General features: G+C 37.8%; 1 protein-coding gene across 1 annotated transcript in view; it reads left to right on the forward strand.

The window, feature by feature from the left end:
- Nucleotides 1–17,238, forward strand: part of KLHL20 (kelch like family member 20) — a 99,351-nt gene that overhangs the window by 47,636 nt on the left and 34,477 nt on the right. Inside the window, exons 4-6 of the mRNA XM_065877317.1 lie at nt 13,227–13,385; nt 14,135–14,229; nt 16,522–16,637. Coding sequence (XP_065733389.1) covers nt 13,227–13,385; nt 14,135–14,229; nt 16,522–16,637 — 370 coding nt within the window. The remainder of the gene's footprint in view (nt 1–13,226; nt 13,386–14,134; nt 14,230–16,521; nt 16,638–17,238) is intronic.

The raw sequence follows: 17,238 nt of genomic DNA on the forward strand, positions 1-17,238 counted from the left end.
GATTTTTTTCTTTCCTATAGATTCTTTTTTCTTTTCTATTTGGAGAAGACCTTTCAATATGTCTTTTAGGAAAGGTTTAGTATTGCTGTATCCTTTTAGTTTTTGCTTGTCTGAGAAATTCTTTATCTCTCCTTCTATTCTAAATGATAATCTTTCTGGGTAGATTTTCCTAGGTTGAACGTTTTTCCCTTTCATGACTTAGAATATATCTTGCCACTCCCTTCCACCATGCAGCATTTCTGTAGAGAATTCAGCTGATAGCCTTATGGGGATTCCCTTGTAACTGACTTTTTGTTTTTCTATATCTGTAACTTTTGCCATTTTAGTTATAATATGTCTTGGTGTAGGTCTATTTGGGTTCCTCTTGTTTGGGACCCTCTGTGCTTCCTGTACCTGGATATCTATTTCTTTCTTTAGGTTTGGGAAGCTTTCAGCCATAATTTCTCCAGAGATTTTTTTATCCCCTTTTCTCTTTCTTCTCCTTCTGGGATCCCTGTTATGCCTAGTTGGCATACTTTGTATTATCCCATAGGTCTCGTATGTTGTTTTCATTTTTTTTTCATTTGTCTTTCTGTCTGCTATTCTTATTCAGTGATTTCCATTATTCTGTCTTCCAAATCATTCATTCTTTCTTCTGTATTATTTAGTTTGCTATTTCTTATTGCCTTTAGCTCAATTTTCATCTCAGCATTTAAGTTGTCTAATTTTGATTGGCTCCTCTTCAAAGTTTCTTGTTACAGTGATCTTCATTTCTATCAATAGCCTTTCTTAATTCCTTCTGCATTTTTATTACCTCCTTTTTGAATTCAGAGTCTAGTAGACTGGAGAGATCTGTTTCATTGTTCTTTCGGGCATTTTCTCTTGTTCTTTTAATTGGGAGTAGTTCCTACCTCTTTGTTTTACTTATATTTCTCTATGAATTTAGGAGAAACAGTTATCTACTGTGGTCTTGAAAAGCTGTTTTTGTACACAGGGAACATCCCTGTGTAGCCTGCATGAATCTAATATTTTTGATGTGAGGGCTGTTTTTGATATGGATGCCTACCATGTCTTTCCTCAGGGAGTGCTGGTTGTTATGCCCTTGATTGGGAGTGTGATTGGTGTTGTGGTGACCAGAGCCTGCGCTGGATGTCACATCCCTGTTGGCAGCAGGGTTGGCTCCCCAATTGTTGGAGTAGAAGCCCCTAGAATCGGTTCTAAGCTGTGGTGTGAGATAAGCTGGACTGGAGCACTGTCACTGGGAAAGGAGCTACTGAGTATTCCTCTGCAGGAGCTGTTCACCAAGACATTTACTCTTTGACATTGCCTGTCACCCCTTGTGCACATTCACAAAGTACAGTGTTGTTGGCACTGCCCTCGGCCCCACCTTAGTTGTGGGAACATGGGCAATCAAGTCCCTCAGGCACTGTGTTCACAAAGCTGCCAGTGCAAATCCGCTGAAATTGCAACACCCAGACCTGCCGTAGTTGCACACCTTGACCCATCTGGGAGTGCTGGGAATCAGCCCATATCCCAGCCCTGCCTCCGCATGTGCACGCCCACAAAGTCCACTGCTTCTAATGCCTGACCTGCCCCAGACGAGGGAGCAACAGTAATCCACTTGCATGTCCCACAGGCACTTCGCTCACAAAACTGCCAGCTGCATAAATTCACCAGAGTCACGCCCCTGCCGGCAACTGGATCAGATTTGAGCCCCGCCTGTGTGTGGGCAACCCACCAATGCTTGCTTATAGCAGCAGAGTTGTGTCCGTCATGAGCACACTGAGAATGAGGATGCTATGATGAGGCCGTGCCCCTCCCTTTGTGTGCAAGTTGATAATGGAGCTCCTGTGACAGACCCGGGCTCTGTCCTGCCCACACCCCAAGTTGTGGCCCACACCACACTACATGACCTTCAGGCTGTCTCCACACAGCCAAACCAAGTCATTTTCTCAGATCTTTCTGTTGAAGCCCAAGTTGCAGCACCCAGCCACTGTACACACCAGCAGGAGTCTTGGGCTGAGAAGTACACCATGGTGTCCAGGACTCTCTGTGCTGGTCTCTCTCTAGCCTACCTGCCACAAGCCAGCCGCTGCACTCTCCTCTGAGCCTCTGAAGCTTCCTTTCTGTCCCAGCTGATCTCCCAGTAGGTAAAGGAGGTTCCAGGGTGAGCGAACCTTTCCCCATTCACAGCTCCCTCCCAGGGGCACAGGTCCCATCTCAATTCCCTTTATTTATTTTCCTTTCCTCCTGCCTGGTTACATGTTGATCTTTTCTTGCAGCTTTGGTTGTATGAGATCTTCTGCTAGTGTTCAGTAGTTATTCTGTAATAACTGTTCACATGTAATGTATTTTGATTAATTTGTGGGAAGAGATGAGCTGCATGTCCTTCTATTCCACCATGTTGATCTCCCCTCCTTTTCTTGATGAGTCTGGCTAAAGGTTTATCAGTTTTGTTTATCTTTTCAAAGAACCAGATTTTAGTTTCATTGTTTTTTTTTAAACTCTCTAATTCATTTATTTGTGCTCTGATTTATGATCTCTTTCCTTCTACTAACTTTGGGTTTTGTTTGTTCTTCTTTCTCTAGTTCCTTTAGGTGTGAGGTTAGGTTGTTTTTTTGAGATTTTTCTTGTTTCCTGAGGTAAGCTTGTATCGCTGTAAATTTCTCTCTTAGAACTGTTTATGCTGCGTCCCATAGGTTTTGGATCTTTCTGTTTTCATTTCTCTCTAGGTATATTTTAATTTCCTCTATGATTTATTTCTTCAGTGATCCATTGGTTGTTTAGTAGCATATTGTTTAGCCTCCATGTGTTTGTGTTTTTTGCAGTTTTTTTTCTTGTAATTGATTTCTAGTCTCATAGTGTTGTGGTCACAAAAGATGCATGACATGACTTCACTTTTCTTAAATTTACTGAAGCTTGTTTTGTGGCCTAGCATGTGATCTACCCTGGAGAATGTTCCATGTGCACTTGAAAAGAATGTGTTTTTTGCTGCTTTCAGATAGAATGCTCTGTATATATCAGTGAAATCCATTTGGTCTAATGTGTTATTTAAGGCCTATGTTTCTTTGTTGATTTTCTATCTGGATCATCTGCCCATTGTTTTAAGTGGGGTGTTAAAGTCCCATACTATTATTGTATTACTGTTGATTTCTCCTTTTATGTCTGTTAATATTCGACATATATATTTGGGTGTATATATATTTACAATTGTTATATCTTCTTGGATTGATCCTTTGATCATTATATAGTGTCTGTCTTTGTCTCTTGTAACAGTCTTTATTTTAAAGTCTGTTTTGTCTGATATAAGTATTGCTACTCCATCTTTCTTTTATTTCCATTTGCATGGAATATATTTTTCCATCCCCTTTGATTCTGTATGTGTCTCTAGATCTGAAGTGAGTCTCTTGTAGGCAGCACATATGCAGGTCTTGTTTTTGTATCCATTCAGCCAGTCTATGTCTTTTGGTTGAGCCTTTAGCCCATTTACACTTAAGATTATTATCGGTGTGTATGTTGCGATTGCCATTTTGTTAATTGTTTTGGATTTGTTTTTGTAGGTCTTTATTTCCCCTTTCTTATTCTTTTGTTCTCTTCTGTTGTGGATTCCTTTTTCTTTTTTGTGTGTATATCTATTATAGAATTTTGGTTTGCAGTTACCATGAGGTTTTTGTATAGCAGTCTATATATAAACACGGTTGTTTTAACTTGCTGATCTCTTAATTTCAGATATATTCTAAATACCCTGAATTTGTACTATCCTCCCCTCAGAGTTACTATTTTTGATGTCATATTTTACATCTAATTGTTTTGTGTATCCCTTAACTGCATATTGTGGATACAGATGATTTTACTGCTTTGGTCTTTTTTTAAAAATAAATTTATTTTTGGCTGCATTGGGTCTTTGTTGCTGCATGCAGGCTTTCTCTAGTTGCAGCCAGCAGGGACTACTCTTTGTTGAGGTGTGCAGGCTTCTTGTTGTGGTGGCTTCTCTTGTTGGAGTGCACGGGCTCTAGGGTGCGTGGGCTTCAATAGTTGTGGCACATTGGTTCATGGGCTCTAGAGTGCAGGCTCAGTAGTTGTGGTACACAGGCTTAGTTGATCCATGGCACGTGGGATCTTCCCAGAGCGGGGGTTGAACCTGTGTCCGCTGCGTTGGCAGGCGGATTCTTAACCATTGAGCCATCAGGGAAGTTCCTACTTTTGTCTTTTAACCTCCCTACTTGCTTTGTGTGTGGATGATTTCCTACCTTTACTGTATGTTTGCCTTTACCGGTGAGCTTTTTCATTTCATAATTTTCTTGTTTCTATTTGTGGCCTTTTCTTTTTCACCTAATGAAGTTCCTTTAACAATTTATTGACTGGAGACCTATTAATGCATCTTTCATTACCTGAACGTTATTGACCAGAGGCGTATCAATGTGTTTTTAGAGAGTGATATAATTAACATCACCATGCGAAGTTGTTAGAGCTTAAAATTGATCAAGGGTTCATTTTACAACTTATGATTGTTTTTATTCACATTTTGCTTCGTTAGGTTTTTGTTCCAACCTTGTGTATGTTATAAATGCAAGTTCATTACCATAAAATTTTTTTAAATGACTCATCACAAAATTTGAATGAAGAATAATTTTTCAGTGAATTTTATGCAGATACTTTCTCCGACTGTCCAAATGACATATATGCTAGTGTGTTAGAAGATGATAGCTCCTCAGAATATAGTTCTGATTCAGACGATGTGGATATTAGACCAACAAAAAGACAAAAAAAAACCTTAGTGATTGATTCTGATACAGAAAGTGAAAATGAAACTCATGGTTCTGGAAAATGCTCCTTTGCTTCCACAGAAGAGTGTATTGAAGACAACATTTCATGAAAATTAGAAGACTTTACAGGTGTGTCAGGTGTAACTGTTGAATGTAATATCCCGCAAAGTGTTAGTGAAATAACAGAACTAATTTTTGGTAACGACTTTTTCGAGTTGGTCACTTCTCAAACTTGTATCACCAACAGAATGAAAAATCATATAAAAAGTATGAGAAGGCTTTAAAATGGACTGATGTAATCAATAGTGACATGAAGAAGATTCTTGGATTATTAATTTTGATGGGACAAATAAGAAAGTCACACTGGAAAGAATACTGATCGACTGATCCCTTACGTGAAGTACATATCTTTCCAAAGATTATCATGAGAAGAAGGTTCGAACAAATGATGACATTTCTTCACTTTAATGATAAATCAGAAACTCCACTTCCTGCAGACAGAATTTCAAAAGTTAAACCTCTCTTGGATTATTTTCTACCAAAATTTCAGTCGATCTTTATACCCAAACAAGAGCTATCACTTGATGAGGCAATGATAAAGTGGAGAGGACGACTCAGATTCAAAACGTATAATTCCAGAAAACTTACAAAATATGGAGTTTTGCTCAGGATGGTTAGCTAAAGTGAAACTGGGTATACATGCAAACTTGAAATTTAAACAGGTGAAGGAAAGAAACTGCAAGAAACAAAATTATCAGTCATACAACTTTATCTTGGTTCATGGCACCATATTTACCAAGTGTGTCCATATCTGAAATATTGTTGAAAAATAAAACCAGAGTTTGTGGGACTATAAGAGAGAATCGTGGTCTACCAAACCAATTAAAGGAGAAATTTTAAAAAGTCTACAGAGGGGAGAAATGACATTCTTATGGAAGGGAGAAGCGATTCTTCTTACATGGAAAGACAAGAGGCTAGTCCGCATGGTGACAGCTATTCATGAAGACTCCACAGCACCTACAGGAAAGGAAGACAGGAGGACTGGCCATCAGATAACTAAGCCCACTTGTATACTAGAGTATAATAAATATATGAAAGGAGTTGATTGATCTGATCTATATCTGGCAAACTTCAGTATCCTCTGGAAAACTCGAAAACGGTATAAGAAAGTGGGTTTCTATTTGAGTAATTACAGTTTATTCAATGTGTTTAAAGTTTATTGTAGCCTTAATGCACAGAATAAAATGACTTACAAGCAATTTTTGTCAGCAGTAGCTAGAGAATGGGTAACTGGGCATTCTGATGAATGTAGTGGTAGTCCCACACCTGGTCCTTCTTGTGGCATTTCTAAAAGAGCCACCTTGTCAACTATCAGGTAAAATAAAAGAACATATTCTAGAGATAATAATACCAACAGGACTAAAAAATAAATAAAAATGCCGCCAGAAAGTGTAAGTCTGCTCTTCCAGGGGAAAGCACAGTGAAACACAGTACATTTGTAAGAGATGTTCTTTTCCCCTGCACAGAGGTTCCTGCTATATTGCCCATCACACTCTAATGAAATATTAGAATGCTTTAGTAAGATATGTACAAAGTTTCAAATAAATACATTAAGTGCAAAAAAAGTTGATATTTACTCAAATGCAGGTGTTTCAATATTCACTTATATAGCAAATCACTGGCCACAGGTGTTAGTTTCTGCAAAAGTCCCCCAGTCAATAATGTGTCAACATTTGTCATAAAGCTAATTTGGTGGTGCTGAACTCTTAGATTTTGCTTGTCTTTAAAGCTTTTGATTTCTCCATCAAATCTGAATGAAAGCCTTGCTGGTGGAGTATTCTTGGTTGTAGGTTTTTCCTTTTCATCACTTTAAATATATTGTACCACTCCCTTCTGGCCAGCAGAGTTTCTGCCGAAAAATCAGCTGATAGCCTTATGGGAGTTCCCTCGTATGTTATTTGTTGCTTTTCCCTTGTTGCTTTTAATATTCTCTCTTTATCTTTAATTTTCGTCACTTTGATTACAGTGTATCTTGGTGTGTTCCTCTTTGGGTTTATGCTGTGTGGGACTCTCTGAGCTTACTGAATTTGGGTGATGGTTTCCTTTCCCAGGTTAGGGAAGTTTTCAGCTAGCATGTCTTCAAATATATTCTCAGGCCCTTTCTTTCTCTCTCCTTCTTCAGGGACCTCTATAATGCAAATATTATTGCACTTGATGTTGTTCCAGAGATCTCTTAAATTGTCCTCATTTCTTTTCATTCTTTGTTCTTTTTTCTGTTCAACAGCAGTGATTTCCACTACTCTATCTTCCAGCTCACTGATCCGTTCCTTTGTATCATTTAGTCTGCTACTGATTCCTTCTAGAGTGTTTTTCATTTCATTTATTGTATTCTTCATCTCTGTTTTGTTCTTCTTTATATTTTCAATCTTAACCACTGGAGCACCAGGGAAGTCTCATAAGTAAAGTTGTCTTTTGTTTTTTTTTAAAAAAACTTCTGACTTCTCATTCTGTGCATCCATTCTTCTCCTGCGTTCTTTGATCTTTATGATCATTACTCTGAACTCTTTCTCAGGTAGATTGCTTTTCCCCACTTCACTTAGTTCTTCTGGGGTTTTATCTTGTTCTTCCATCTGCAATATATTCTTCTGCCACCTCATTTTGTCTAAGTTGGTATTTTATTTGTATGTATGTGGTGTGTTAGTTACATTTCTCAACCTTGAAGAAGTGCCCTACTCTAGGAGATGTCCTTTGCATCCCAGCAGTACACTCCCCTCTTGTCACCCAAGCTGTATGCTCTAGGGGTTCCCTGTAAGAGGGCTGTGTGGGTCCTTCTGTTGTGAAGGGCTGACTATGTGTGTGGACTGTTAGGCTTGGTTGGCCCCTAGTCCAGTTGGTTGCCAAGCTCTGCCTTGTGTTGATGCTGCTGGCTGCTGTTTAGTAGGGCATGGTCACAAGGCAGATGATTGCAGAACCTAGGGGGCCCCAGGGTTATGGTTCACTGGTGGGTGGAGTCAGGGTCCCAAAGACCCTGGGGCCATTGCCCACCCAGTGGTGGGTAAAGCCAGATTCTGGGGCTAGTGCCAGACTACCAGAAGACAGAGCTGGCTCCTGGAGTCTGCTGTAGGGCCCAGGGATCCCCGAGCTCATTTCAGATTATTGGGGAATATGGGGGCATTTCCTGACACAGCTGGGTATGGGTCCACAGTGTCCCAAACCTTGCATTGGCCTGCTAGTGGGCAGGGCCAGGTCCCAGCTGATTCCAGGGTATGGTCTGGCCTGCTGTTGGTGTACTCGATCTACAGGCTACAGGATCATAGTTTTCTTGCTTCTGGTGTCTGCCTCCTGATGGGTGAGGCTGGTCTAGAGGCCAGTGCAGTCTTGTTGGTGGGAAGGGCTGGTGCCTGCCCAGTGGTGGGTGGAGCTGGGCCTTGGCCCTCTGGTGGGCAGAGCTGTGTCTAGGGGCGTGTTTAGAGAGAGCCATGGGCTCAGGAAGTCTTTAGGCAGCTGATGGATAGGGCTGTGTCCCTGCCCACTTAGTTGTTTGGCCCAAGGCATCCCAGCACTGGCACCTACAGGCTATTGGGTGGGGCCAGGTCTTGTTGCTAATGAGCCAAGATAGCAACTGCCAGTAGCATTGTTCACACATTTGAATGTTCCCCAGTAGGTCTGCCACCAGTGTCTATGTCCCCAGGGTGAGCCACTGTCACACACCCCCCCCCCCACCTCTCTAGGAGACTCTCCAAGACCAGCAGGTATGTCTGGCAGAGGCTCCTATCAAATTACTGCTTTTTCCCTGGGTCCCAGTGCACGTGAGATTTTTGTGTGCACGCTTTAAGAGTGAAGTCTCTATTTCCCCCAGTCCTGTGGGGCTCCTGCAATTAAGCCCCGCTGGCCTTCAAAACCAAATGCTCTGGGGGTTCTTCTTCCTAGTGCCTTACTCCTGGCCTAGGGAGTCTGACATGGAGCTCAGAACTCTCACTCCTTTGGGAGAACCTCTGCAATATGATGATTCTCCAGTTTGTTGGTTGCCCTCCTAGAGCTATGGGATTTTTTTTTCTTTTTTTTTTTCTGCACTGCATGCCTTGTGGGATCTTAGTTCCCCAGTGAGGGATTGGACCCGGGCCCTCGGCAGTGAAAGTGCAGAGTCCTAACCACTGGACCACCAGGGAATTCCCTGGGCTATGGGATTTGATTATATCACGAGTCTGCCCCTCCTGTCAGTCTTGTTGTGGTTCCTTCTTTATATCTTTAGTTGTAGAAGATCTTTTCTAGTAGGTTCCAGTCTTTTTCATCTATGGTTCTTCTGCAGATAGTTGTGATTTTGGTGTGCTCATGAGAGGAGGTGAGCTCGGGGTCTTTCTGCTTTGCCATCTTGGCTACTCTCCCCTCTTAGCTCTTTTATATTCTTATTTTTTGTCCACATATGTTAGTCTCTTTTTATTAATGTGTTTCTAGCTATTACCCCTTGCATTATCTGTAGTTATATTTGTTGTCACTATGTTGCTTGATGAATATATAATCCTTTTGTATCTTACTTATAAATTGTAACTTTTAGCTTTGTAAAGTGTCCTCCTTTGTCAGATTCAATTATTTTGTTCTCTGAATTCTATTTTGTTTGATATCTGGCTTTCTGTTCCTGTTTTCTTATTGTTTTCAGTTGCTTGATGTATCTTTGCCCATCCCTTTACTTTTAGTCTTTTTGCATCATGATGTTTTAGGTATTTTTCTTGAATTGGGTTTTGCTTTATGAGCCAGTTTGAAAATCTTTTTCTTTAAATAGGCAGTTAAAACCCACTTGTATGTATTGCTATGACTGATACGTTTGTTCTCAACTCTGTTATATTATATTTTTGTAAATAGTATCTGATTTAGTTGTTTTTACTCTATTTCTCTGTATAGTGTCTTCTTTGCTTTTCATTTTAATATCTTTTAGTATATAGGAAGGTTTGTATTTTTGTTCCAGTGGTTACTTTTGTAAACTAGAAAAAAAGAAGAGCAAATTAAACCCAAAGTAGAAGGAACAAAGTATAAAGGATGAAGCAAAAATCAATGGTACTTTGAAAAAAATTGATGAACCTCTAGCTGTACTGATAAAGAAAAAACGGAGAGAAGATACAAATTACCAGTATCAGAAATAAAAGAGAGGACATCACTTCAAATCCCTCAGACATTAAAAAGGACAATAAGGGAATATCATGAGCAATGTTTTGCCAATAAATTCAACAACATGAAATTGACAAATTGTTTGAAAAACACAAATTACAAAAACTTAAGAAACAGAAAACCAGAATAACCCTATATCTGTGAAAGAAATTTTAAACCAATGATTTAAAAACCTTCCCACAAAAAAAGACACCAGTCCCAGAAGGTGAATTCTATCGAACATTTAAGAAAGAAATAATACTAATCCTATACCAAATCTTTCAGAAAAAAGTGGTGGAGGTTGCCAAACAAGGTCAAAATCACCCTGATGTCAGAAACGCAGACACTAAAATAAAACTACAGATCAATATCTCTCACGAATTTAGATGAGAAAGTCCTTAATACAATATTATTAAATTGATTCCAACAAAATATAAAAAGAGGAATACACCATAACTAAATGGAGTTTATACTTCATTAAAATTAATTATTGAGTCAGTATTTTATAGTCACACTTAATTTCTCATTCAGAGTAACTCCTTCACACAACTTCTTTAACAGATTTGACTCTTAACTTCATTCCACTATTTTTAAATATCAAATCCATTCTCCAAAAAATAAAGATTTGCCATCATTTAGGATTTCCAAAATAATTTGCCAAAGTCATTGGACCCCAGATTAAGAAATCCCTGCAGTTCTAACCCTGCCTCCAAAGTCAACTGATTGAAATCCCAGTGAGGAGACCTTACCCTTGATCATGGACTAGAATGGTTCTGTGTAGATGCAAAGAAAGTTACCATTTGGGGCTGAAAACTTGTGATTCATTTAAGTTATTTTCGAACTTAAATCTATATTTAATTTCCTTCTATTTTATTAGGCATAACTTAATTCATACGGTGTTACGCTTGCTCATAAATTTAAATTTTTTCTTTCAACTCAGCATCACTGAATTCACCATTCATTTCTGTTACAACTCTAGAATACTTTCCTTATTCATTCCTATTGTTTTCAGCTTTATTCATTCTTCAGATTCTATCTACATTTATCTGAAGAAACTAAAAGTAAGCACATTACCATAATAGTGTGGGACTTAAAATTAGATCTCCTGCAAACTCTTATTTTAAAAGCGGGTATTTTAAAGCATTATTTTCTTAACCTGGTTGTTTGGTTCAAGGATAGACTTCAGTGCTAGATTTGCCCTAATGGTAGATCATTAACATCTTTTTCTTGTTGATGGAACAAAGAGAAGTGACGTTTTAATCAGACTTTGTTCATCAAAAATATTATTTTTACTCTTTGCTCTTAGTGCCAAAAAACATTTTCTCACACAGATGTTTGTGTCTTCTTGCCATCTTGGTGTTCCTTGATATTTATATATTTGTTTTATAATCACTAAATTGGGGAAAAAATTTATACTCTGACAAGATCCTAAAAGAATGTTAACGTACTTCACAAAGATTTACAATACCACTTGTCTTAAGTAAAGAAATCAGAGTAAAAAGAAAATAAGAGGAAAGAAAGATACAACTATGGCTAAAATTTTGTATGCCGTGAAGGCCAGCATACTTTATTTGGAGCTAGGCCCCAAATCTGGCTCTTGACTTTATAGCCCCCAACATAAGGCTGTCAGATAAAACTACAGGATGGCCAGTTGAATTTGTTTTAGATGAACAACAAATAGTTTTTAGTATAAATATGCCCTGTACTCTTATTTGCTAAATCCAACAACCCTGCCACAGAGAGTACAATGCAGGCATTCTAACTAAGTGACCTGGCTAAGCAACCTCACCTAAAATTTAAAGGTTTCCTATTTCATTCCTGAACCCCAGAAAGTCTCTCACTCAGATGATATGAAGACTTGTGCCATAAAACTCAAAGTACTCATTAGTGTTTTCTACTATAAGTACAGATGACTTTATAGCCCTTAACTTTTATTTTGAGATTTGCATTTTTTCTAATGTACTTGGGGGAAAATTCTTAATCACATATTCACATTGTTATGGCTTATCTCGTTTCCTGCTAAATATTCTGACTTCTTGATGAGCATGAAAATAACCCTGTCCCGAGAGAATACATCGTCTGCATCAGAGGTTGCATGGTGGAAATTTGAGCTCTTAAACCATATCCTTCCTACACTAACAGACATCACATGTAGCATACTCTTCTGAAGGGGAGAACAAAGCACATGGAGTATAGCAGTGACCATCTCCCTTCTCTGCATTGCACCTTGTCCCTTTTACTCTACATACCGATGACAAGCTTTACAAGATTTGGGGATTAGTGGCTGGACTGCACGGCAATGTTGCCATTTCATCTCCATTCTGACAATGCCCTAAAGCCTTGGGTACAGATAAATAATTGGTGTGTTTGTAGTTTCATATATATATATGAGAATATGAACATATCAGAGTGGTTTGGTCCTCAGAGGGGTTTTCCTGGGTCTAATGCTCTCATCGTTATGTTCATTCTTGCTTGTAGAAATGCTGACATGCTCATTCTTTTTTCAAACTGGCCCCTTGGGTGTTTCTGCCCCAGACATTGCCCTTTCAGCAACTAACCTTCCTCTGAAAGCTTTTCCTGATTTTTTTTATATGCCTCTTACATTTCTGGGAGTTCTAATTTGGTATAGTTAGTTTAGTTTATTTTGAATATAAATTTTTATCTTCATACTTCATTTTGGAAAAAAGTATCATTTTTCTTAAATTGCTTAAATCACAAATTATTATTTTTCCTAAGTTTTAATTGTGCCCTCTGTATTCTATGTTCCCTTTTTAAAAATTAATAAACTTTGTGTTTTTAGAGCAGTTTTAGGTTCCCAGCAAAATTGAGCAGAAGTACAGTTCCCATGTACCCTTTCTTTTCCACACACACATAACCTCTCCCAATATCAACATCTTGCACCAGAGAAGTACATTTGTTACAACTAATGAACCTACCTTGACATGTTATTATCACCCAAAGGGTGATAATACATTAGGGTTACATTAGGGTTCACTCTTGGTGTACATTCTATGAGTTAATACATTAGGTTACATTAGGGTTCGCTCTTGATGTACATTCTATGAGTTTTGACGCATGTATAATGATATGTATCCACCATTGTAGTATGATATGTATCCACCATTGTAGTATCATACAGGATAGTTTCATTGTCCTAAAAATCCTCTGTGCTCCACCTATCTCTGTTTTCTTTTTAAACTTTTCTTGTTCTCTGGTACTATTTTGAACTTCAGCTCCATTGTGGAATAGAGTTTTGCCCTACAACCCTGAAGAAAAATATTAAAACAATCAAATCTGATCAGAGTTCTTTTTTTTTTTTTCTTACTGAACTTCAAACAGGTGATGGAAAGTGAAGAGTTCATGTTGCTTCCAGCCAATCAACTCATTGATATAATATCTAGTGATGAACTAAATGTTCGCAGTGAAGAACAGGTGTTCAATGCAGTGATGGCCTGGGTTAAATACAGTATTCAAGAAAGACGTCCTCAGTTACCCCAGGTATGATGGAAATGCTTCTTTAAGTAACTGTTTGGTACTGGATGAAATAATATGTATTTGACTTGCAGAAAAGAAACAGTCTTCACTAGCCTTCATATTAGACTGTAAAAAAGACCATCTCTTTCCAATAATCAAGGAGATAAGTGTTAAGAAGCATTTTAAGCGTTTATCATTATGAACTTTTTGCTCCTTCTTCTGTTTTGCATCAACTCTAGGTTTGGGCCATAGCACAAATCAGAACTTAAATGATACAAAATGAACAAAAGAGAGCAAGGATAGCAATTATCATGCTTCCCTTCCCTATGGCTTGGAAATCCCACCACAGTTTGAAGAGTAAAGAATTAAATGGGTCATAAGTGGTCACTAAATGAAATATTTAATGTTCTTGTTATTATGATGATAGTCCTTAGCAATTTAATGGGATATTCTTCTAGATTGTTAATTACAGCCATGTGAGCTAATTATAGAAGAGCTTATAGCAACATACTTCTGAAAGCATAAAGTAGCATTCTAAAGTGATATTAGTGTGCTTTCAATTTTCTGATTATTCTAATTACTGAATTGGTTGTTAGAATAAATTTGGTATTTATGCCTTCCCTCCATCTTCATTGTTTATTAGTTAGATCAATTAATTAATCCAATTAGATCTCAAACTAGTTGGAAACACAGTAGGGAGCATGGGTTATGTATTCTCTTAAATATCTTGCAGATGGGAGTTTGTGCCTTTAATAGTGTTTATTATCTCACAGGTGCTGCAGCATGTTCGTTTGCCTCTGCTTAGTCCCAAGTTTCTGGTGGGTACTGTAGGCTCTGATCCCCTCATCAAAAGTGATGAAGAATGCAGGTATGAATGACCCTGGATGGGAAAAATCAACAACCAAACATTCCTGTCCTCTCCTAATTTCCTTATTTATATTGCTTCCTAAATATTGTGTTTTTTAGTGCTGAAATCAAGGCAGTATTTAAGTGGTTTTTCTTCTGGGCTAGGGTCAAAAGTGGATGGAAAAAGAGATGACTGAACTTACAGTATTCCATTCCATTAGTTTTTTTATGTGTGGTATTTATTGGTGTAGAAGTGGCAATAAAGAGGTAGATTTCTAAGATTTAATGCAAGCTTGAGTTTGAAGAGGCAGTTCTCTGCTAATACATCTTTTCTTGAGATAAATAATGCTCTTGACTCCATCAAAAAAGTGTATGAGGAGCACTTTTTCATTCCATCACATATGCCTGGTTAGGGAATAGGATCAGCCTTGCTTTCTGAGATCGTGGACAGAGTTAAAGGTCTACTACACCCCTAAAGTAGCTATGGAAAGATTTCCACTAGAGCTTGATGAAGCAGTTTCATAATGTTTTTTTGACTGAAAGAAACTCTAAATGCTTTTACATGACAAACAAACAGAACACCTACTTTATTGGGCTATCTCTGTACTATATACAAAATCTAATAAACTACTTTTCCACTTGACAGATTTTAAGGTTCAGTTTCAAATCTTAAACTATACGGTGTTTTTAACTATTGTTTCCCAGCATGTTCCATATATAAAAATGAAAGAGTGAGTCAGAACTCTCTTTAAACTATACCAACCTTTGGATCTCCTTTTGTGACTAAAGAAACTTGTTCTAGAATCAGGAATCTCTAGAACAGAGATAGGACATATAGATTCATTTGCATTTCTTCTATAATCTGAAGTGTGTTCCTTTAACAGGAGATGTTAGAGAGGGTTTTAGGTGTTTACCTTTTAAACTTAAAGACAAGTGGCAATTAATTCCCCCAAAATATTTATAACAGCAGAAGGAAAACCACATGAACTATGGCTGCTGAAATCTGAAGAAACAATACAAAGGTGCCCCTCTCCCATAAAATAGAAATTGGATTGTACTGATTCCAATGCAGAAATTAAAGATACTTCTAAAGTCACTTTTAAAAGAAGCCCATTCCTGATATCCTGACCTTATTCTTTACTAGCTGTGTGACCTTATTCAAGTTACTTAAACCTCTTTCTGGTACAGTTACTTTATAAAATAGGGATAATAACAGTACCTATTCCACAGGGCTGTGGCGGAGATTAAATGAGTTAATATGTATTAAGCCCTTATTATTGTTACTATTAATTTTGTGTTGGCCACTAAGTATTAGCTCTATAGTACTCTTTCTAGGAACCCTTGAACAACTTAATTAAAAACCAGTAATTAGGAGATCACAGTCTTTGTTTTTAGCTGAGGAAGCTAGAAAAAGTTCTTGGCCATCAGCTTGGGATTTTGGGGGAGTTTTGTTTGTTTTTGTTTTTAGCATAAATAAACTCAGATGAGGCCTTAGCAAAGCCATATACTGGAAGTACATTACTGGGTCATGCCTGGGACTGGTCCAGCAGGAATAAATTACTCGATGTAATATAAAGTAAATAGAGAAATGAAAATATAGTGTAATTTAGGAGACACTTTCAGAGTTGAGAAAGAACAGAGTGACAGATTGACTTTGCACTAGTCACACATTGAATCACTCAAAGGACTCAAGTGAAATAAGTACATAAATAGTTTGAGTTAGGATATTGTATTTAACAAGTGTAATTACTAGGTTCTTATAAAGTACCTTAATAGAAAAAAAAAAAAACTGTGTTCATCCTCAGTAGACTTGTTGAGAATAAACTATTCATACAGTACCAGATAGAAAATTAATATTAAATGACAATAGTGTTTCTTTTTAGCAATCCAATTTTTGACCTAGTTTTGTTACTTTAATCTAGCAAATATCTAGTGTCATGGCTGATGTGCTACTTTGCCAGTGTCCTGCAAAATCTAGTAAAGTTCATTAGAAAGCAGTAACTATGCAGGCTGATAATTAACTTGTAATTTTTAGTTTCCCATAAGTTATTGTTAGCATCAAGCATGTTGAGTTTTAGGCTAAATTTGCAGTAAGATATGAAGTCATGATGGAAATACCAATCAATTCACAGCTCACAGTGTGACTGGCATCATTGCTCGCATGTTTGTTACCTTTTTAATGTTGGCTGGCATTCATGATTTGGTTTGATGTATGCTTGCTCCCCTTTGCCATCTTACATATTCCTTAACCATATTGGGATTTGACTAACAATATTATTTAGACATCTGGAATAACGGCAGAATTTTTCCACAGAGACTTGGTAGATGAGGCTAAAAACTATCTTCTATTGCCTCAAGAACGACCACTAATGCAAGGACCAAGGACAAGACCACGGAAACCTATTCGATGTGGAGAAGTACTCTTTGCAGGTTTGGATCTTAATACACTGTGACTAAACCGAATATTTTCCCACTTGAGAGACTGTCATTTGAGTATCCTTTGGTCGGTTGTGATATCTGTAAGAAATGCATAATAATTTATGATGTGGACTTCCCTGGTGGTCCAGTGGTCAAGACTCTGTGCTTCCACTGCCTGGGGCACAGGTTCAGTCCCTCGTTGGGGAATTAAGAACCAGCATGCTATGCAGCACATAGCCAAAAAAATAAAATATACTTTTTTAATTGTAAAAAAAAAATGTTCACACCTTTTAAAAACAAACAAAAAATAAGTTATGATGTATCTTGACTCTTAACTCATGATCCAACACTGGTGCTCTCCAAAAGAATGCTGCATTTTTATATAAATCTAAAAATGTCATGCAGTGGATGTTTTGTTATAATAAATCATATGCATGAATTTTATTTTCCAGTGTGCCAGTCACCTCATAATTACATGGAACTGTCAAGAAACATTACCTTACATTAAACAGTTACACTGTTTCCTAGCTCTCCTGAGCTAGACTGAGCCCAAGACATCCTGCTGTATCATTCTGCTCCCACTGTCTGCCCCTAAATATCTGAGAACTTTCAA

Source organism: Phocoena phocoena, chromosome 1 (genome assembly GCF_963924675.1).
Source record: "Phocoena phocoena chromosome 1, mPhoPho1.1, whole genome shotgun sequence".
NCBI lineage: Eukaryota > Metazoa > Chordata > Mammalia > Artiodactyla > Phocoenidae > Phocoena > Phocoena phocoena.